Source organism: Pituophis catenifer, unplaced genomic scaffold (assembly GCF_029215685.1).
Source record: "Pituophis catenifer annectens isolate HBS135680 unplaced genomic scaffold, rPitCat1.0.hap2 SCAF_13, whole genome shotgun sequence".
Classification (NCBI taxonomy): domain Eukaryota; kingdom Metazoa; phylum Chordata; class Lepidosauria; order Squamata; family Colubridae; genus Pituophis; species Pituophis catenifer.
Genome location: NW_027256893.1, coordinates 5,416,386 through 5,438,900, shown reverse-complemented (window position 1 = coordinate 5,438,900; position 22,515 = coordinate 5,416,386). Strand labels below are relative to the sequence as shown.

The window sequence follows — 22,515 nt, the reverse complement described above, 5'->3', positions numbered from 1 at the left end:
TTTTCAGTGGTGTAATTTCAAACGGTCACTAAACAAACTGTTGTAAGTTGAGGACTATCTGAGGAATCCACTCCACCTGGATGCAAAAAAAGAAAGAAAAAAAACAAACAGTGAATTCTCCTCCCCTTTTACAAATATACATATGAGAAGCCTGGAAAATATATTCCAGCTTTCTCTGTTTCATTTTTTTGCTGCATGCATCTCTAATCAAAAATAGGTCAGGGTTTGCTATTACAATGAAACATCATATCTTGGGATGCAAATTTGAGATTGGCATTTGACAGACTGCTCCTGGGTTATTCAAGAAAGTATTCATCTGATTGTAGAATTTAAATTAGTACCATAGTTGTTAAATGCTGTTGCCAACTACTATGTACTTGGTTATCAACTCATAATATCTGAGAGATAAAGATCCAAGAGAGGAAAAGGGAGGCAAGTCAAAAAAAGGCATAGCAATTAAAGTATTGAAGTGGGCAAGAGATGATGGATAGATGATTTCTAATTTTTGTTGTTGTTCTGATTTGCTTTTCTTTCTCTCTCTCTCTCTTTTCTTTTTTTAGGCAGGTGACATGACTAGAAGTTAGGTAGGACAGAAAGAAAACATGTTTTAATAAAGGGTGATACGATTAAAAGTTAGAATAAGAGATAGAAATAAGAGAGGGGGAATATTAGTGTATACACTTTTATATAATAAAATAAAATCAATAACAAGAGAAAATATGGAATAATTGAATAATGACAGACTATAACTTAATATAAGTATATTATTATTAGAAATATATAAATTGATTAAATGTAATAACTATGATTAATTTTACTAGTTTTATTTGTATTAGAATGCATGATACTCAGGTGCCACACTGTTCATGCATTGATATGTTTGTAAAAAAATTAAATTAAAAAACTTCAAGAAAAAAAACCTCATAAATGTAACCTTCTTCTACATCTTACAACTTGTCAGACAAATGAGGCAGGGAAGCTTTACTCTTCTTATCGTACTACATCATGTGTTTTGCTTAAATGAGTAGAAGGAGTAGAATTAGCAGATGGAGAATTTTGAGAACTATAGAATTCAATGGAGAAGAATTTTTAGAAGTATTAGAATTAATAGAGAAGAATTTTGTGAACTATGGAATGAGTAGATGGGGAAGAATTTTTACAAGTAGTAGAATTAATAAATGGAGAAGAATTTTGTGAACTATGGAATGAGTAGATGGGGAAGAATTTTTACAAGTAGTAGAATTAATAAATGGAGAAGAAGTTTGTGAACTATGGAATGAGTAGATGGGGAAGAATTTTTAGAAGTAGTAAAATTAATAAATAAAGAAGAAGTTTGTGAATTATGGAATTAGTAGATGAGGAAGGTTTTTTAGAACTAGAGAAAATTTTTGTGAACTATGGAATTAGTAAATGGAAAAGAATTTTTAGAAATAGTAGAATTAATAGAGAAGAATTTGGTGAACTATGGAATTAATACATGGTGAAGAATTTTTAGAAGTAGTCAAATCTATAAATGGAGAAAAACATTGAGGATTGCAAGTATCCCGGAATCACAAGAAATTTGTGCTTATTCATTCATTGCATATGTATCAATCCAGTGAAATTAAAGCAGATTGTGGGCAAGTCTTAAACAGCAATTTTTTCAGGGATATGCAAACATAATTTGAACATTTACTGTGTCTCCCTAACTAAAAATTAAGAACTAAAAGAGGTGGAGGTGAATTTTGAGTTTATCTTATTATTGTTCCTGTGGATTCAGAATAGCTTAAATGTACTAGGTGGAAAAACAACACAGGTTCGGTCCCACCTTGTCTGCAGGCAAGTTCCTTAAGAGCAAATGATGGATAAAGTTCAAATTCTTAAGTAAGATTAAGGCTGAAACCTTTATTACATGACATTAATGTATGTCACAATGTGTTTTTCTTTCATCTCTTCCTTTCTAATGGTGTTTGATTGAATAAAACAAATAAATATAATGCTCATAACATTTCTATCCAAAATTGTGATTAAAATTCAAAATCCAGGAGCCTGGATAGCTCAGCAGACTAATGCATTGTAATTTAACTCCAGCTGTCTGCAATTAGTAAGTTTGAATCTCGCCAGGCTCAGGTTTGACTCAGCCTTCCATTCTTTCTAAGGTAGATAAATTGAGGACCCAGTTTGTGGGGGCAATAAGCTGACTTTGTAAAAATATACAAAAGTATGAAGGCTATTGCTTAACGCATTGTAAGCCGCCCTGAGTCTCCAGAGAAGGGCGGCATATAAATCAAATTTTTAAAACAATTGATAGAGATACACTTTTTTTCTTTTTTTCCCTTCTTTACTTCCAAAGGATCCAAATAACAGTATTTCAAGAATTTAGTTATTCTATATAAATAGCATTGCAGCAAAATAACATATCAAGATTCGTAATAGCAGAATTCAAAGGCAAAAGTAATTAAATTTCTTTGTCATCTCAATTTTTGTCACATTTTTTTAACTTTACTACCAAAGTTAAAATGCAAAAGAAAAAGAAAAAAAAGAAGAAAGAAGAAACAAACTAACAACTACGAAACCCTAATAAATAAAAATGGAAAATGTGTACAAAACAAAAACAAATGACAAATATACCATTCACACTGACTAAACAGAAAAAGATCCACCCTGGTTGAATAAGATGTCAAAAATATCTGATATGTTCTCCTCCCTTTACATAACAAGTCTACAAGTAATTATAAACTTTCCCATCTACGGGAAATCCTCAACTTACGACCACAACTGAGCCCAAAATCTCTGTTGCTAAGTGAGACTTCTGTTAAGTGAGGGTTGCTCCATTTTACAACCTTTCTTGCCACAGTTGTTAAGTGAATCACAGCAGTGGATAAGTTAGTAACCCGGTTGTTAAGTGAATCTGGCTTCCCCATTGACTTGGCTTGTGAGAAGGTCACAAAAGGGGATCACATGACCCCAGGACACTGCAACCGTCATAAATACGAACCAGTTGCCAAGCACCTGAATTTTGATCATGTGACCCTGGGGATGCTGCAAAGGTCGTATCTGAGAAATGGTCATAAGTCACTTTTTTCAGTGCTATTGCAACTTTGAACGGTCACTAAATGAACTGTTGTAAGTTGAGGACTACCTGTATATTTAATAAAAATACTATGTTGTATAAAAAGATGTCCATAATCTATTTTTCTATCAATTTAATTGACCTAGCAACTGTTCGCTATATATTTTTAAAAAGAAGCCCTCTGTTAACCATTTGCACTATATAGAATGGAATGGAATGGAATGGAATGGAATGGAATAGAATGGAATAGAATAGAATAGAATAGAATAGAATAGAATAGAATAGAATAGAATGTAAAATAGAGTATAAAATAGAATATAGAATGGAATAGAATATAAAATAGAATAGAATATAAAATAGAATATAGGATAGAACGGAACGGAACGGAACAGAACAGAATAGAATAGAATAGAATAAAAATAAAAATAAGAAATAGAATAAAAAATAGAAATGAATAGAATAAGGCTAGGATAGAATAAGAATAGACTAGAATAGAATAAAAATAATAGACTAGACTAGACTAGACTAGACTAGACTAGAATAGAATAGAATAGAATAGAATAGAATAGAATAGAATAGAATAGCATGGTACCTTGGAGGTCATCTAGTCCAACCCCCTGCTCAAACAGGAGAACCTATACAATCTCAGACAAGTGGCTGTCCAGTCTCTTCTTAAAAGCCTCCAGTGATGCAGCACCCACAATTTCTGAAGGCAACTTCTGTTCCATTGGTTGATTGTCCTCACTGTTAGGAAGTTTCTCCTTAATTACAAGTTGCTTCTCTCCTTGATTAGTTTCCATCCGTTGCTTCTTGTCCTGCCCTCAGGTGCTTTGGAGAATTGGTTGACTCCCTCTTCTTTCTGGCAGCCCCTCAAGTATTGGAATACGGCTATCATGTCACCCCTAATTCTACTTTTCTCTAGACTAGACATACCCAGTTCCTGCAGCCCTTCTTCATATGTTTTAATCTCCAGGCCTTTAATCGTTTTAGTTGCTCTTCTCTGCACTTTTTCCAAAGTCTCCACATCCTTTTTGTAGTATGGTGACCAAAATTGGTTGCAGGATTCCAGCTGTGGTCTTACTAGGGTTTTGTAAAGGTTTTTGTAAAGTTTTGTAAAATTTAACCTGCAGAAAGTCTATAAACGGTTCCTAGTCTCTTATAAATTTATCTAATCCATTGTCTCTTATCAATATAGTTGATTTCGCCACATCTCAATTTAAAAAATAATAATAAATATGCATTCTTTACATTGCCTGGTTAGAAAACATCAACTTTCACCTGTATCGTGACCTCCTGAACACATTCTAGCTGATATTATTCATGCCATGGACATTAGCAACATCATTCTTATAAAAACTTAATGCTGGATCTGAGTTACACCCGTTTTTCACTTGTTTCATCCTGACTTTCAAAATGTCAGTCACCCTCAGGGAGAATAAATGTTTGAAGAACATTTGAGGAAAACACTGTAGAGTAATTAACCAGCTAAAGAAATGAGAAGCTTCAGGTGTGAGCATGTAGTCTTCAGATTTTAGTTTAAGGAGGACACTGACTGGGACATAAAGAAGGGCCGTAAAAATGGAGAAAGTTTGGAAAATGAAGGAAGGCTGAATGGGTTGGAGAGATGAACGTAGAGAATGGTTGATCCAAAGGTGTTTTTTTCAAAAGGCAACTGGACTTTCTTGTTTTTCTTTGAAGAAGTTTTGCTTCTCATCCAAGAAGCTTCTTCAGCTCTGATTGGTGGGGAATGGAAGGATTGATATTCCTGGCAGACAGCTGATCATTTGCATCCTTTTAGAGGGTCGTTGAGGCCACCTGGAGGTTTGTCTGTGTCCTCAGGGTCACCTGAGTAGTGAAAAGAAAACCAGAAAGTCCAATCGCCTCTGGAAAAAGCACCTTTGGGACAACCATGACCTGGATGATGGAGAATCTCCATAGACATAATAAAGGTAATATTTGAAGGGATTTTATTCAGAGGACACCACAATGTAGTGGCAATGCAGAAGACTGTTATAATTTCAAGGAGTTTAGTGACATGTTGTCCTCTCCTGCTCAAACACGCACACACCGTGGGTGTTAGACAGTGGTGGGTTTCAAAAATTTTTACTACTCGTTCTCTGGGTGTGGCTTGGTGGGCGTGGCATGGCTTGGTGGGCGTGGCTTGGTGGGCGTGGCAGGGGAAGGATACCGTAAAATCTCCATTCCCACCCCAGTCCAGGGGAAGGATACTGTAAAATTTCCATTTCCTCCCAATCAGCTGGGACTCAGGAGGCAGAGAAGAGATGGGGGCGGGACCAGTCAGAATTTTTATTACCGGTTCTCCGAACTACTCAAAATTTCTGCTACCGGTTCTCCAGAACTGGTCAGAACCTGCTGAAACTCACCTCTGGTGTTAGAAGTCTAACTTCTAACTTCTCTGGTGTTTTCGCCCCCAAATAGTCTTCTCCGCATGCACAGATTACCCATGATGACATCGTGGTGGGTGGGCAGAGCCTCCCACCAGTTTTACTACCGGTTCTATAGAACCGGACCGAACCGGGAGCAACCCACCACTGATGATCTTACACACTGCACTGGCACCAGTGGTGCTATATTGTGTTTAGGAGTTTGACATTCCATGGGTAGAAGCTGTTTGTAAACCTGTTTGTTCGGCTGGCTATACCTCTGTGTCTTCTGCCCAATGGTAAAAGTGGAAGTCCAAAAATTTCTAAAAAGCCTCTGATGATCGCATGGCTCAGCTGGGCATGGGGGGGGGGCAGAGATTTTTGCTACCGGTTCTCCGAACCACCTGCCGCCATCGCTACTGGATCAGGCAATCTGATCCGAACCGGGAGCATTTCACCCCTGGTCTACATGCGCCGCCATCTTGGAAAACGCTAATCTAGGAAAACCCAACACAAATCCACAGGGCAAAATCAAGTCCGCAAGGCACCGTCGGAGTTCATGCAGGCTGGGGAATTCTGGGAGTTGGAGTCCACAAGTTTTAAAGTTGCCAAGGTTTGACACTCCTATCCTACCTTGAATTAAATGAATTAAATGAATTCATTTCATGCAATGGAGAATGATTGCTTCTTCGGGAGAAATGTCGCCCAAGCCAACAAGAAGACAACTTTGGATGCAACCCCGGAGAGCTGCTATTTATAACCCAATAAACTAGGAGGGTTTTCCACTGATCAGGTTGCGGATGCTTCTGCCAAGGGATTTTTTCCCACGGCCCGTTATTGGATCCTTTTAAAAGTAGATATGAAACAATGAAGCTTCATGAGAAGAGAAGAGGGTTTTCAATAAGCCAGTAATACAGCCTCCCCTCTATAAGGGACTGGAGGCTAAAATATAGGATGAATGGTTGCAGGAACTGGGCATGGCTAGCCTAGTGAAGAGAAGGACCAGGGAAGACAGGATATCAGTCTTCCAATATTTGAGGGGCTGCCACAGAGAGGAGGGGGTCAAGCTATTTTTCAAAGCACCTGAAGGCCAGAGAAGGAATAATGGATGGAAACTGATCAAGGAGAGATTCAACCTGGAAATAAGGAGAAATTTCCTGACAGTGAGAACAATCAACCCATGGAACAGAAGTTGCCTTCGGAAGTTGTGGGAGCTTCATCGCTTTCAAGAAGAGATTGGATTGCCAGCTGTCAGAAATGGTATAGGCTCTGCTTGGGCAGGGGGTTGGACTAGATGACCTACAAGATCCCTTCCAACTCTGTTAATCTAATCTAATAAATTAAATAGATATGAGACTGATCAATGAAGGGAAAGAGAGCTTCAAAAAATAGTCACATTTGACTTGAGGTTCTCCCCTCTCTTCCTTCTCATGTCAGTGGTCTTCAAACTAGGAAATGAACCTAAGTGAATACAGAATAACAGAGTTGGAAGGGACTTGGACGTCTTCTACTCCAGCCCCCTGTTCAAGGCAAGAGACCTTATTGCATCCCAGGCAAATAATTGTTCAATCTCTTCTTGAAAACCACCAGTGATGGAGCACCCAGAACTTCTGGATGCAAGTTGTCCCACCGATTATTTCTTCTCACTGTCAGGAAATTGCTCCTTAGTTTTATGTTGGGTCTTTCTTTAATGATTCACTTCCATCCATTATTTTCTTATCCTGCCTTCTGGAGCAGCAGTCACCAACTGGTGGTCTGTGGACCATGGCTGGTCTGTGAGAAAATTTTGGTGGTCCACAGAAAAATTATTTGCATTTTTTATATTGCACTAAATCAGAGGTCCTCAAACTATGGCCCCTGGGCTGGATACGTGCAATGAACGTTTGTGTTGCTGCAGAGAGTCTCCCACTTCGGGGTCTTTTTGTATGGGTTGGAGGGGGGCAGAAATTCCGACTTAGAGTCTGCTTCAGCCTCCTGGTGCAGGGCTTTGGGCGAAGGCTGGAGGGAAGAGCCGCTGGTGGCGAAGAGCCGGAGGGCCTCGTTCCAGTGGGACTGCATCATGGCCTGGAACTGGCTGACCATCTCAGCCCGCTGAGCCTCCAGGTGCCGGTACCTGGCCTTGCACTCCTGCAGGTCTTCCCTCTGCTTGGAAAGCCTATGCTCCTAGTCCTTAGTGAGGTGCTTCTGCTGAGCCTCCTTCTTGGTCAGATCCAATTTGAACTGAGCTGTTTTGCCAACTCTTTCTCACGGTGGCTGCTTAGCTCCAACAACTGCTTCCTGTTGGGGCCCTAAGGAGCTCAGGTGGGCAGGTGAAGAATGGCTGGGAGGGGAGGGGCGAGTAAAGGCTGGTGAGGCGCCCCTTGACATGAGTGACATCGAGTTGGCCATGACCACTCAGTCACATGATCACCTAGCCACGCCCACCCAATCATTAGGCTAATCATATTAGTGGTCCGCAGGATTTAAAATTATGAATTTAGTGGTCCCTGAGGTCTGAAAGGTTGGTGACTCCTGCTTTGGAGTATAGTTCGACCCTGTCTTCTCCGTGACAACCCCTCAGTTACTGGAAGACTGCTATCAAATCACCTCTGGTCCTTCTCTTCGTTCGACTAGAGACATACCCAGTTGTTGTGGCCCGTACACAGCCTGTGCAGCTAGTAGCTGATTCTGACAGCGAGGAGGCTGGTGTGGTGCTGCGCTAGCAGCCTGTGCAGCTGGCACTCGAGTCGGACAATGAGGAGGCTGGAGAAGATGTGGTGCCAGAGGCAGGGATTCAGCCAGGGCCTTCAGAACTTCCAGAAGCTCCTTTAAGTGAAGAGGACAAAGAGGAGGAGCCTCTTCTCAATGCACGGGCATGCAGAGCTGCCAAAAGGCAGGAGTGACTCCTCAGGAGGAGGTCCTCGAGAGTAAGGTTTGGGGCTAATTGGCCACTCCCTTAGCCTATTTAAGGAAGAACGCCAACTGAAGCAATTTGCAGGGAACAACTTAGTTCACATACCTTCGTGTCTTGTCTTGCTTATCTTATCAGCTTCCTGCAAATTGCTTCTGGGCATTCTGCCAACCATAGTAAGCTTTCAATTATTATTCTTTGAATTCTTGGCAGCTGTTAATGCAATTAATTAACAGCCGTTGTTGTAAAAAACTGGTTTATTCAGTAAACTAAGGTTTGAACAGACTTTGTGTGTGCTGCGTTCTTTGGGGTCCATAGCTGGGGCAGAACACCAGTTCCCGCAAGTGTTCATCATAAATGGAACAGATGCTTTTTTTAGTTTCTCTAAGGAAAGAACTGAATGTTCAGAATCTGCTCAGCATTAAATCATCTTGGCACAGAGCAACTCTTGTTTTCTGCACCTTCTTTTCAAATATAGCTGCTGTCCCGTATCGCAGCTGACCTCTTAAGCAGAACAAGCTTTCCTTTATCCCGGTAATGCAACTGGTTAATTACAAGAATCCTTTCACTTTCTTTGAGTCGGAGTTATAAAGTAAGAAACGGTTCTTTGGGAACCAAGTCCCAATCCTTTCTGGGACTTCATTTAGACACGGAATAGGATTAATACTCGCAATAATGATGTGGAGTCCTTGGTGATCTCTGTGCTTAGTGGCTTTCTTAGAGACGTTTCATTGCCAAAGTAGGTAACATCATCAGTGCTACAAGGGAGTGGGGTTTGTAAAGAGGAGGAGGAGGAGGAAGAGGAGGTGGTGGGGGAAGCCTGTGGGTTTGGTCTCTGTGTGCTTGGGGGCTTTCTTAGAGACGTTTCATTGCCATACTAGGTAACATTATCAGTGCTAGAAGGGAGTGGGATTTTCAGAGAGGAGGAGGAGGAGGAGGAGGAGGAGGAGGAGGAGGAGGAGGAGGAGGAGGAGGAGGTGGACGCAGACTGTGGAATCCTTGGTGTTCTCTGAGCTTGGTGGTTTTCTTGCAAACATTTCATTACCCAACTAGGTAACATCTTCAATGCAGTCTTGATGTTCCCTAGTTTGGTAATGAAATGTTTGCAAGCAACCAACCAACCTCAGAAAACACCACTGACCCCACAGATGTCATCCTCTTCTTCTTCTTCCTTCCACTCCCCCTCCTCCTCCTTGCAAACCCCACTCCCTTGCAGCACTGATAATGTTACCTAGTTTGGCAACGAAACACCTCTAAGAAAACCGAAGGGCCCCCAGTTCAATCCTGAGCTACAAATATTCTCTTCATTCAGCAAACCCGGCTTCCCCATCGATTTTGCGTCTTAGAAGCCAGCTGGGGAAGGTTGCAAATGGTGATCACGTGATTTTTGGATCCTTCAACTCTTGTTCTTCAACTCCTGACCGCAGATGGGACCGGAATTCCCATCACCCAGCAAGGCAGGGGTTCAGCGAGCTGTGTCCAATTATGTAACTTTTGGCCACAATTGTTAAGTGAATCATGAAGTCATTAGAAATTAGAATTCTTTATTGGCCAAGTGTCATTAGACACACAAGGAATTTGTCTCCGGTGCAGAAGCTGTCAGTCCACATACAACAATAGTGATGGATCATTATCATAAAGGTAAAGGTTCCCCTCACACATCTGTCCTAGTCGTTCCCGACTCTAGGGGGTGGTGCTCATCTCCGTTTCAAAGCCGAAGAGCCAGTGCTGGCCGAAGACGTCTCCATGGTCATGTGGCCGGCATGACTCAATGCCAAAGGCGCACAGAACGCTGTTACCTTCCCACCAAAATGGTCCTTATTTTTCTACCTGCATTTTTTACATGCTTTCAAACTGCTAGGTTGGCAGGAGCTGGAACAAGGAACGGGAGCTCACTCTGTTACGTGGCATTAGGGATTCGAACCGCTGAACTGCCAACCTTTCGGTCGACAAGCTCAGCGTCTTTGCCGCTGAGCCAACGCGTTAAAATACATTCATCATAAAACATTAGATACAACACTTAGTGATAGGCATGGATACTAAATAAGCAATCGACATCAATCATACTAGGATACTAAGGAAACAATATAAATCGTAAGACACAAGCAACAAAGTTATAGTCATAAGAAGATAAGGAGATAGGTAATAGGGAAGATGAGAATAATGATGGGAACACTGCAGTTGTGGGTTTCAAAATTTTTTACTACCGGTTCTGTGGGTGTGGCTTGGTGGGTGTGGCATGGCTTGGTGGGCGTGGCTTGGTGGGCATGGCAGGGGAAGGTTACTGCAAAATCCCCATTTCTTCCCGATCAGCTGGGATTCGGGAGGCAGAGAATAGATGTGGGCGGGGCCAGTCAGAGGTGGTATTTACCGGTTCTCCGAATTACTCAAAATTTCCGCTACCGGTTCTCCAGAACTGGTCAGAACCTGCTGAAACCCACCTCTGTAACGCTGCCTTTCTAGATAGTCTGACAGTGTTGTGGGAATTAGTTGTTTAGCAGAGTGATGGCATTCAGAGGAAAAACTGTCCTTGTGTCTAGTTGTTCTGACGTGCAATGCCCCATAGCGTTATTTTGAGGGTGGACGTTGTAACGGATTCAAATCCAGCTTCGCCGTTGATTTTGCTCGTCGGAAACCAGCTGGGAAGGTCATAAACGATGATCACGTTACCCCCCCCCAGGAAGCTGCAACTGTCATAAATACACGCCAGTTGCCTAGCGCCCAAATCATGATCGCACGATGCTGGGATGATCATAAGCATGAAGGCAGGTCGTAAGTCACCTTTTTCAGTGCCATTGTCACTTTGGATGGTCACTAAATGAGGGTTGTAAGTCCAGGGCTACCTACCTGTAGACGCAAGTTGCCAAGCACTTGATTTTTGGTCACGTGACTTTTTCAGGGCTGTTCTAACTTCACACAGTTGCTAAACAAATGGTTGAAACCAGGGGTGAAATCCAGCAGGTTCTGACAGGTTCTGGAGAACCGGCAGCAGAAATTTTGAATAGTTCAAAGAACCGGTAGCGGAAATTTTGAGTAGTTCAGAGAACTGGCAAATGCCACCTCTGGCTGGCCCCAGAGTGGGGTGGGAATGGAGATTTTGCAATATCCTTCCCCCAGGAGTGGGGAGGGAATGGGGATTTTGCAGTATCTTTCCCCCAGGAGTGGGGAGGGAATGGGGATTTTGCAGTATCCTTCCGCTGCCACACCAACCAAGCCACACCCACAGAACCGGTAGTAAAAAAAATTGGATTTTACTACTGGTTGAAAGCTGAAGACAACCTGTAAATTAGGATTATGAGTCACGCACATGTTTTTTTTTCTTTAATTCTCAGCTGACCAAGAATTAACTTTATCCACAAACTCTGAAAATTTTTGCTTACAGTACACAAGCTCTTTATGTGTAACACATGATCTGGGAAAAGAAAGTTGAATATTTCCCTCGGTTAAGAGTTTTATTGCTGGTTTCCTACATTTTCCAAAAGCAAACTATGATACGAGGTTTTGACTTACGACCTCCTCGACTTACGACTGTAATGTAGCCCCAAATTTAGGTGGTTAAGCAGGACATGTGTTGAGCGAGTTTGTCCCATTTTTGTGACCTTTATCGCCGCCGTTGCTAAGCGAATCACTCCGATTGTGAAGTGTCACTAAACGAATGGTTGTAACTCAAGGACTAACTGTATTTAGCCAGATCTAAACCAACCAAGGATCCTGAGTTATTGTCCCTTAAAAGTGGCTTACACTTTTGGGGAGGAGTAGAAATTCCCTTTTTTAAAAAATGCTCTTAAATGGTATTAAAGTAATACTTGTAATTGCTTTTCCCCAAGTAGTGAGGTTAAAATAGACAACCCAACATCGAACAAGTGAATTAAAGAAAACTGTGGATACATTAAAAAAAAATAAAAATCAAAGAGGAGAAAGCTGGTTATCTTTCAGTGCCACCTAGTGGTAGAACTATAGCACAACTTGGGAAAGCTGTAAGTCCTCCACTTATGACCAGAATTTCCATTGCTAACCAAGACCTCCCCTTTTCTTTTGCCTCTTGTAAAAAGTTTATATTTAATTTGTGGTGTTTTCTTTTTTGTTTTGCCAAATAAATGTGGAAATATCCTTTTGCCATTATTTAAAGGAGAGGTCTTAGATCAAAATCGGTATACACACTGCAACCGTCATAAATATGAATCAGTTGCCAAGCATCTGAATTTTGGTCACGTGACCATGAGGATGCAGCAATGGTTGTAAAACTCACTTTTTCAGTGCCATTGAAACTTTGAGCGGTCACTAAACGAACCGTTGTAAGTCGAGGACTACCTGTAATCCCTTCCAATTCTAAATTTTTACATTCAGACCCCAAAGTGCATCATTTTCTGCTTCCTCATCATCTCCTAAGTAAGCAATCAGACTTTATTTGTTTCTAGGATGTCTCGGTTGGCTCTTGTTGTCCATGCTACCCTCACTTCTCAGATCCAAAAAGTCTATTTCCTTCTTTGAGTCATTTTAGCCATGGTTTATCTTTACCTAATGTAATACTGCCCTAAAGTAAAGATACAGAATCATTTTGACTCTTCTTGGAAGATTTATGTCACCTTCAGGTTTGGCCGTGTCTAGCAATCAGAATAATTAGGGGAGATTGAAATCATCATCATCATCATCATCATCATTTAACAACCCCGTAATTCCTTGCGGGGTAGAGTTTGGGCAACTGAATAGAACTAGCAGAGCGTTTTAATGGCCAATTGCCCTTCTTGTCGCCAATGAGGAGTTTTGTTCAGCAGATACTGAGCTTGTCAATCAGAAAGGTCGGTGGTTCGAATTCCTAGTACAGGTCTAGTACAGGGGTTGGACTAGATTACCTCCAAGGTCCCTTCCAACTCTGTTACTGTTATTATTATTGTGCCCAGAGAGAGAAATATCTGCCTCTACCTAGGACCAAACTCACAGCCTCCTGATTGTGAGGCGAGAGCTTCACCTCTAGGCCACCACACCACTCTAATTAGGGGAGACTGAAATCCTTGTATTAATTGAAGTTGCTTACACTTTTTTTTCTTCTGATGAGAAGGAAAGTTTAGAACTTGGAAGGAGTGGCCTTTTATCTTTCATGGGTTTTCTTCCAATTTGGTGAGGGATGCTGATCGCCGATTTGGTAGAGGTGGCATGATGATCTCTGCAAAGTTGGCGCAATCCGGCAGCAAACACTCCAAGGCAGAAACTCAGCCACAGAAGAAAAGAGTAGGCAAACAAAAGCATGCATGCATTTGCATGCACACAAACCTTTAGCCTGCTTTCTCCAGGTACCGGTAGGTGTTACTGAGTCCTACTTGCAAATGAGACAAGGAGAACATAAAATGCTTCCATGATCTTCTAGCACCATGGCTAAAAGGTTCTCAGCATTGGAAGCCAAGGTGGTCCCTAGGGGAGGGGAAGGATGCAATATTTAGGTGGGCTGGATTCTATTCTTGTAATTGTATTAAGACCACACCTAGAGTACTGCATCCAGTTTTGGTCTCCACACTACAAAAAAGAAGTTGAGACTCTAGAAAGAGTGCAGAGAAGAGCAACCAGGATGATGGGGGCAGTGGTGAAATCCAAATTATTTTACTACAGGTTCTGTGGGCGTGGCTTGGTGGGTGTTGTGTGACTTGGTGGGCATGCTTGGTGGGCGTGGCAGGGAAAGGAAACTGCAAAATCTCCATTCCCACCCCACTCCAGGGGAAGGATATTGCAAAATCTCCATTCCCTCCCCACTCTGGGGCCAGTCTGAGGTGGTATTTGCCAGTTCTCCGAACTACTCAAAACTTCCACTACTGGTTCTCTAGAACCTGTCAGAACATGCTGGATTTCACCCCTGATTAGGGTGCTGGAGGCTAAAACATACGAAGAACAGTTGCAGGAACTGGGCATGGCTAGCCTAGTGAAGAGAAGGACCAGGGGAGACATGATAGGAGTCTTCCAGTATTTGAGGGGCTGCCCCAGAGAGGAGGAAGGGGGTCAAGCTGTTTTCCAAAGCACCTGAAGGCCAGAGAAGGAATAATGGATGGAAACTGATCAAGGAGAGATTCAACCTGGAAATAAGGAGAAATTTTCTGATAGTGAGAACAATCAACCAATGGAACAGAAGTTGCCTTCGGAAGTTGTGGGAGCTTCATCACTGGAGGCTTTCAAGAAGAGACTGGACTGCCGTCTGTCAGAAATGGTGTAGGGTCTCCTGCTTGGGAAGGGGGTTGGACTAGATGACCTACAAATCCCTTCCAACACTGTTAATCCATTATCTGTTAATTGCCCCCCAAATTGTGATCTGTCCAACAACCTGGAGTAAGATGTGTGGTGCCCACGAGCATCAAGACTCTTTTCAAGGTTCCCACTTGTTTCCATGTCCTGACCTGGAGTAAAAGCCTCCTACCATCTCCACTTGTTCAGTTAAGATATCCCTTCTGCTATGTGCAAGGAAGAAGGAAAAAGAAGAATAAAGAATACTCATGGAGCAAACCAAGTGAACTTGATTAGCAGGATGGGCCCATTTTTGGGAAATTGCAAGATTGCTCAACATCTGCTTGGTCTGAAAGTAACAGCAAGTCAAATGAAGGTGAATGACATCGCGCAAATAAACAAGGACCAGGAAATGGCTTTAAGCAAGATCTTTTTTTTTTTAAAAAAAGTTTTTTAAAAAAAAAATTAAGACATTTAGTACATCATTCATTTCTTCCATGTGACATTTCGGTGTTATCTTCAAAGATTTCTTCTTTATCTCTTCTATCTTCAATCTCACCAAGTCCATTACAAGGATTTTCCACTAATATAATATTCTAGTTACAACATTTTTTTTTCAATCTCTTTTAAAACTTATTTGTATCTCTTTTCTAACCAATAATAAAATTGATTCCATATCTTATAATATTCTGAATCTTCCCTTTCCTTTATCATCATAGTTAATCTATTCATTTCTGCACAATCTAAAAATTTTTTTTAATTACTTCTCCCTCCGATGGTATATTCTCTGCTTTCCAGTTTTGTGCATAAACAATCCTTGCCGCTGTTATTACATGTCTAATCAAATATATATTATCTTTACTAATTTTCTCTGGTAAAATACCCAATAGGAATAGCTCTGGTTTTAAGTCCATATGTTGTTGTGTCATTTCCTCCAACCGTAACTTAATTTTATTCCAATAGTTTTTTGCTTCAGGGCATGTCCACCACATGTGGTAATATGTACCTGGTAACTGGTGGCATTTAAGCTAGATCTTGACGTTGCTTGAAGACCGGCAAAACTGCTCGACATGCCTCTTAACAGACTGTCTTTTATCCTACACTATTTTACAAGAACTAAATTCATAATTCAAGCCCTCTGAACTCCGCTCTTATTCCAAGATAATGGCTGTTGCTGCTCCCTTTCGAAACCCAATGCATGATTTTTGGAAGGGTGTGTCATTTGACTACAATGCACATTCCATTTTTGCAATATAATAATTCTACCTTAGAGCAGAATGATATGCCATATTTTATTTTAAAATCCAGTTCCTGACGTGTTGTTGATCCAAAAACAAGAAGCGGACTCTTACGAATGTCCTACAGAAGAAAGTTACCGATTTCCCAATTTATTTTCCTGGTTTACTTCACCACTTGAAGCTGCGTTAATTTTTCAGATTTAAAGAAGTTACAAGATTTCAAGAGGGCATTGTAGGAAGAGAGGCTACGATGGTTTACAGTAGCCAAAAAAAGCAGGAGAAAAATGGATTGCAACTTTTCGTTTTTCAGTTTCTCTCTCCAAGTAGCCCTTGACTTTCAACAGTTTGTTTAGTGATTGTTCGAGGTTAAAGCTGCATCACAGGAGGCTTTCAAGAAGAGATTGGACTGCCATTTGTCAGAAATGGTGTAGGGCAGTGATGGCAAACCTTTTCGGCACCGAGTGCCCAAACCGGAACATGCGTGCATGTGTGCTTGTGCATGCACCAGAGCGCCGGAAACCTGAAGATTAGCTAACTGGCCCGCACATGCCTGTTTTTTGGCCGTTTTTTGGGCTGTTTTCAGGCCGTTTTCAAGCCAAAAACAGGCCTGAAAAGCAGCCCAAAAACGGCCTGGAAATGTCTGGAAAACGACCCCAAAATGGCTGTTTTTTGGCTGTTTTCAGGCCGTTTTCCAGCACTCCGGCATCTGCGAAAACCAGCTGGCAGGCATGCCAGAAACCAGAAAAGCAGCTGGCGACAGCACGCGTACCCACAGAGAGGGCTGTGTCACCTCTGGCACGCGTGCCATAGGTTCGCCATCATTGGTGCAGGATCTCCTGGGGTTGGACTAGATGACCTACAACCGTGATGGCGAACTTCTGGCACGGGTGCCACAGGTGACACACGGAGCCATATCTGTGGGCACGCGAGCATTGCCCTACCTCAGTCCAGCACACGTGTGCGCTGGCCAGTTGATTTTCCGGCCTTCCGGGCCCAGTGGAAGTCAGGAAACGGGCTGTTTCCAGGTCTCCAGAGGGCCTCCGGGGGGGGGCGTTGGGGGTGGGGAAGGCTGTTTTCGCCTTCCCCAGGCTCCTAGAAAGGTTCTGGAGCCTGGGGAGGGCAAAAAAAATGGGCCTACCGGGCCCACTGTGCCATCGCGTGCCAAAAGTGGGGGGAGAGCGGGGGGGTCATGCGTGCATGTGGGGGGAATGGGGCGCATTGAATTATGGGTGTGGGCACACGCTCGCGCAATCCTCCCCCACTACCCCCGCTTTTGGCACATGATGGCAAAATGGTTAGCCATTACTGACCTATAAGGTCCCTTCCAACTCTGATAATCTGTTAAAGTGACTTATTATTTATTTATTTATTTATTTATTTATTTATTTATTTATTTATTTATTTATTTTGTTCTATTCTATTCTATTCTATTCTATTCTATTCTATTCTATTCTATTCTATTCTATTCTATTCTACTTTTATACCGCTCTTCTCCTGCTGGACTCAGGACGGTGCACAGCCTCGAATAAAAAAACATCCCAATACAAAATTTTAAATTTTAAAAGAATTAAACAAAATTTTGGCCCAAAATTTAAAACCTCCTGACTAAAATCCATTTACAATTAAAAATATCTAAGGGGGGTGGGGGGGTTACGCTATCCCAGCTTGATGAAGTAGGAAAGTTTTGAGGGCACGGTGAAAAGCACGGAGCTCTGGTATCCTTATGATCATTTTTCACACTTATGACCATTCGCAGCATCCCCGTGGTCACATGATCAAAATTCAGACAGTTGGCAACTAACTGACTCGTGTTTATGACGGTCGCGGTGTCCCAGAGTCACATGATCCCCTTTTGTGACCTTCGGACAACCGAAATCAATGGGGAAGTCAGATTCACTTAACAACAAATGTTACAAACTAACAACCGCAACGATTCACTTAACAACTGCGGCAAGAGAGGTCGTACAACGGGACAAAGTTCACTTAACAACTGTCTCGCTTAGCCACAGAAATTTGGGGAATCAATTGTGGTCGTAAATCGAGGACGACTTGAAAGCCGCAACTCAAATCCGTTCCATTAATTATTCGTCACATTATGTCCGTCTTTCTTCAGCAGCCAATAAAAACACGATGCAACTTTATTACTATAATGTCATTTATTTGATTAAAGTACAAGAAAGGTGAACTTTGGAAGGCTCTTCATTTCAAATCAGAGAAGAGGGAAAACATCACACACATAACTGCACACTTAATGCTTCCTGTAACTCTACCTTAAAAATAATGAGCTGCATTATTAAAGAGATGAAACACCTGAGAATCACTATTGAAATATAAATATTCCACCAAAATAACCCTTCTGGTGTGTTAATTATCAAGTATCATAGGCACAGGTAGCAATATAAATGGCACAGAAACATTTTCTGTGTTTTTAGGGCCCAATAAAATTTTTACAGAAAGCAACGACATGATTTCACAGTGATTTTATAAATTTAATCTTTAAAAGGAACTTGATTTGTCATGAAAATCTAGAAATTCTCCGTGATAACTACAGTAGTGGCCAAAATTGTGGAAACCTTTTGCGGAAAGTGTATTTTTGAGGTTTGATGGCTAATAACACTTTTTTTTTTTTTTGAGTTTCAAGATAATCCTATTCCACTGCTGGAATGGCCTGGGAATAGCCCAGACCTTAATTGAAAATACCATATCTTAATTGAAAATCTATGGAGCCAAGACTTTAATTGAAAATCTATGGAGCCATCTAAAGAAACTTCTTAGAAGTGACCCAGCAATAAAACCCAGTTAAGAGAAGCCATCATTCAATCTTGGCTTCACATTAGAACAGCTGCAGAACTAAAAGACTTGGTTCACTCCATGGAAAGACGTTGTAAGGCCGTCATTCATGCTAAAGGTTACCCAACGAAGTATCAACTAACATGGAGGTTATTTTTGTATATCTCGGTTTTTCTATGGTGATGATTTTTGTATATCTCGTTTTTTCTACGTGTTTCACTTTTCTTCTTTATACTGTAATTGCTATTCTAATAGCAAATCCTTCATAAAAGTGATTGCATGACATTCTTGATTAAATTATCTTTCCATTGATATATAATTTTATGGTACTACTCCAAAAAAAAAGAGGTGTTATTAGCTAGTTTTAGAAAATACACTTTTCCCAAAAGCTTTCCACAATTTTGGCCACTGCTGTATAGATTGAACTACACAGCAACTGAGTGATCTACAATCTTAAGAAAATAACTTCCATGGTTCAAGGATTTCTGAAGTAGAGGATGAAAGGGGGGGGGAAGTATCCTCGGAGCCTCAAATGACAAAATACAAATGAAATCAAAATTACTTTTTGACAAAGCCTTGCATTGGCTCGGGGGCGGGGGAGGGGTACTCAATGGGGTGGGGAATGAGTTTTTCTGGTCTGAAGGTAGGAAACTGCTTGCAAACAATAAAGGTGGATTGACACCAACCAGAATGACTTGTGAGAGTAACTCATTTTGTAAGAAGTAAAGGAAGCAGAATAAAAGAGCAGCAAATTCCACTCCAATCAAGAAAATCAAAGTTCCTTTTGAAGCCCAAACCCACTAAGTGTTCTAAAAACCTGTGCATCAGATTTGCAAGCTTCGAAAGGACGGTTGCTCGAATTGGGTAAGAAAGACTAGGGGTGACATGATAGCTGTGTTCCAATATTTCAGGGGCTGCCACAAAGAAGAGGGAGTCAAGCTATTCTCCAAAGGACCTGAGGGCAGGACAAGAAGCAATGGGTGGAAACTAATCAAGGAGAGAAGCAATTTAGAACTAAGGAGAAATTTCCTGACAGTTAGAACAATTAATCAATGGAACAACTTGACTCCAGAAACTGTGAATGCTCCAACACTGGAAGTTTTTAAGAAGAGATTGGATAACCATTTGTCTGAAGTGGTGTACGGTTTCCTGCCTGGGCAAGGGGTTGGACTAGAAGACCTCCAAGGTCCCTCTCAACTCTTGTTATTCTATTCTGTTCTATATTGATGAAAATGTAAATAATAATAAAATGATAATCTTCATTACAGATAGTCCCAAATTTATAACAGCTCATTTAATAACTGTTCAAAGTTATAATAGTATTGGAAAAAAGTGACTTAAATTGTTTTTCACACAACCATTTGCAGCATCCCCATGGTCATGTGATTAAAATTCAGATGCTTGGCATATTTGGCATATTTATGACAGTTGCAGTGCCCCGGGATCAAGCGATCCCCTTTTGCAACTTTCTAACGAGCAAAATTAATGGGGAAGCCAGGTTCACTTAATAACCAGTTTGCTAACTTAACAATTGCAGTGATTCACTTAACAACTGTGGCAAGGAAGGTTGTAAAATGGGGCAAAATTCACTTAACTGTCTCAGCTTAGCAACAGAAATTCAGGGCTGACCTGTGGTCGTAAGTCGAGGACTAGCTGTATACATTTCTCATTGGCTAGATTTGCACAATAGACTGACTGTAAATTAGCCAACTGAATTTATCCCAAACATTCAATACCATCTCAGAGAATCAGCAACATATAGTACAGTTAACCGTGAGTAAACATAGTGTAAACAACAAATGCTGAGTTATCCCCCCCCACACCAGTATTTAAGAACAGGCCAGATCTAAGATCCAAGTTAGATGATAGTTTCCAACATTCACATTTAAACAATAGTTCATTTGGGAGAAGTCCCTTCATAAGTTCCCCCAAACAATGTTGTGTTAGCCACACCCTTCATATCAAACTTCTAATGATTACAAATGGCGGCACTCAATTCCCCCGTGCCTTTTTTCCCAAGAATCAACTTCCCCATCTTGAAAAATTACGGAGCTGAAAAGGATGAACCCTTATTTTCAAGAAAAGCTACACCATAGACTTAAATTCATTCTTCATGCGTCGAGAAGCATTGAGCTCACTTCTCACGGAGGTCCGATTATTCACCGCTTTCCAAAGCCCATCCAGCCTGATGTTCTCCAGATGTTGGCTTTCAGCTTTCTGGATAACTTCATCAGCATCTCCCAGCCCTTCGTCATGCCACCTAAGGCAGGGGAACTCCAACCTTGGCAACTTTAAGACTTGTGGACTTCAACTCCCAGAGTTCCTCTGAGGAACTCTGGGAGTTGAAGTCCACAAGTCTTAAAGTTGCCAAGGTTGGAGTTCCCCTGACCTACGGAATGATGGGGTGTCCAACATCTCCAAAGAGACCTGAGAAGGACAAAGTCAGGCTTGGCCTCCTAATCATCGTCATCGTCAATCTGGTGCCGGTATTTGAAATGGACCACCGTCATGAGGATGCCGCCCAGGATACAGGCAGCACCCAGGACCAAGTAGGCAATGCCCAGGAAGGGATTCTTACCCCCCATCCATGAGAGGGTGCTCAGGATGATCTTCTTGCTCCCATGGAAACCCAGCACGGGGTAATTGTAGCTGATGTTCAGGTAGTAGGTGCCCGGGGGCAGTGCTGCCGAGAAGTTGTCGTGGCGAATGCGGCCATAAAGCTTTCGGAAGGTAGGCAGGGCAGCCGTGCGCATCCAGACGATGAATTCCTCGTTGACAAACCCCGTGTTGTTACGGTCGTAGGGGTCCAGCTTGCAGGCCGGACGGGACCAGAAGGGAGGCTTGGCCGTGCCAATGAAGGCGTCGCACAGGCTGTCGTTGACCAGCTCCGGATTATGGAACTTGACATTGGTGTCCGTCCACCAGGAGATACCCCGTTTATCCAAGGTCACTTTGGCCAGAGAGCCGTTGGCCATCTGGTAGAAGAGCTCAAAGGTATCGTTGAAGAGGCTGTTGGCCATCGACCCGCAGGGCGCAATGGGCATCCCTTCGCTGTTGTACCGGTAAGGCTTGCATTTCTGCACGGGGTGGCGCAGTGCCCAGGTCACCCCGCTGAGCTGCTCATCGTCCCGGGAGATGCTGTAACGTCGGTTGTTCTGGAAGTAGTTGGAGAGCTGGTAGTAGAGGCAGACGGGCAACGGGAAGGCGACGGGCAGCTTGAAGTGCAACCCGCACTGGCAGGAGCGTACCCGGCGCGGATCCTTGCTGTTGGTCAAGCGGGCACAGGTGGAGCAGTTGGTGCGTGGCATGCCCGTGTAATTGGTGCCCGGCGCGCCCGTGTAGTCCAGCTCCAGCTCCTGGATGGCCTCCGAGGTGAAGAAAAGGCCCAGTCCGACGGCCAAGAAGGCTATGCCCAGCCCGAAGAAGAGTGGCAGCACCGTGCCAGCCGACAGCAACGGCTGCCAGGCCGGCAGGCGCTGCTGGGTGAAGGCCGTGTTGTCCGGCCGGTTCTCCAGCGGAGCCGCCTTGGAGAAGGCGCGACTGACATTGTAAGAGCCCGAAGCCATGCTGCGTGCCCTGCCTTCCCTCCCTCCCTCCCTCCCTCCCTCCGTCCGGCCGATCCGGCTCCGCTGGTCCCGCCGCCCTGCCTCGAAGCCCGGGACGCGCCCTCGAATCGCCCGAGCCCGGAAGCCGCCAGCAAGGCACAGCACAGCCGGCCCAGGTACAGGTACAGGTGGGCGGGCCGCGGCTGGCTCTCGCGCGGCTCAGGTGAGGGCGGCGGCCTCGGACGCGGCCTCGGACAGGTGGGCGGGGATGCCGCCGGTTGGGCCCCGCCCCTCCAATCTCACCTGCGCGCCGGGGAAAAAAGGCGCAGGTGAGTCCGGTGCAGAGAACTCCCCGCCCCGCCCCTCCGGCCTCACCTGCGCCCCGGGAAAGAAGACACAGGTGAATCCG

General features: G+C 42.9%; 1 protein-coding gene across 1 annotated transcript; it reads right to left on the bottom strand.

Moving 5' to 3' along the window:
- Nucleotides 1–21,017: 21,017 nt before the first annotated feature.
- TMEM30B (transmembrane protein 30B) lies at nucleotides 21,018–22,127 on the bottom strand. Its single transcript, XM_070953035.1, has one exon. It carries the CDS (start codon nucleotides 22,125–22,127, stop codon nucleotides 21,018–21,020), a length of 1,110 nt encoding a protein of 369 aa, XP_070809136.1.
- Nucleotides 22,128–22,515: the final 388 nt, after the last annotated feature.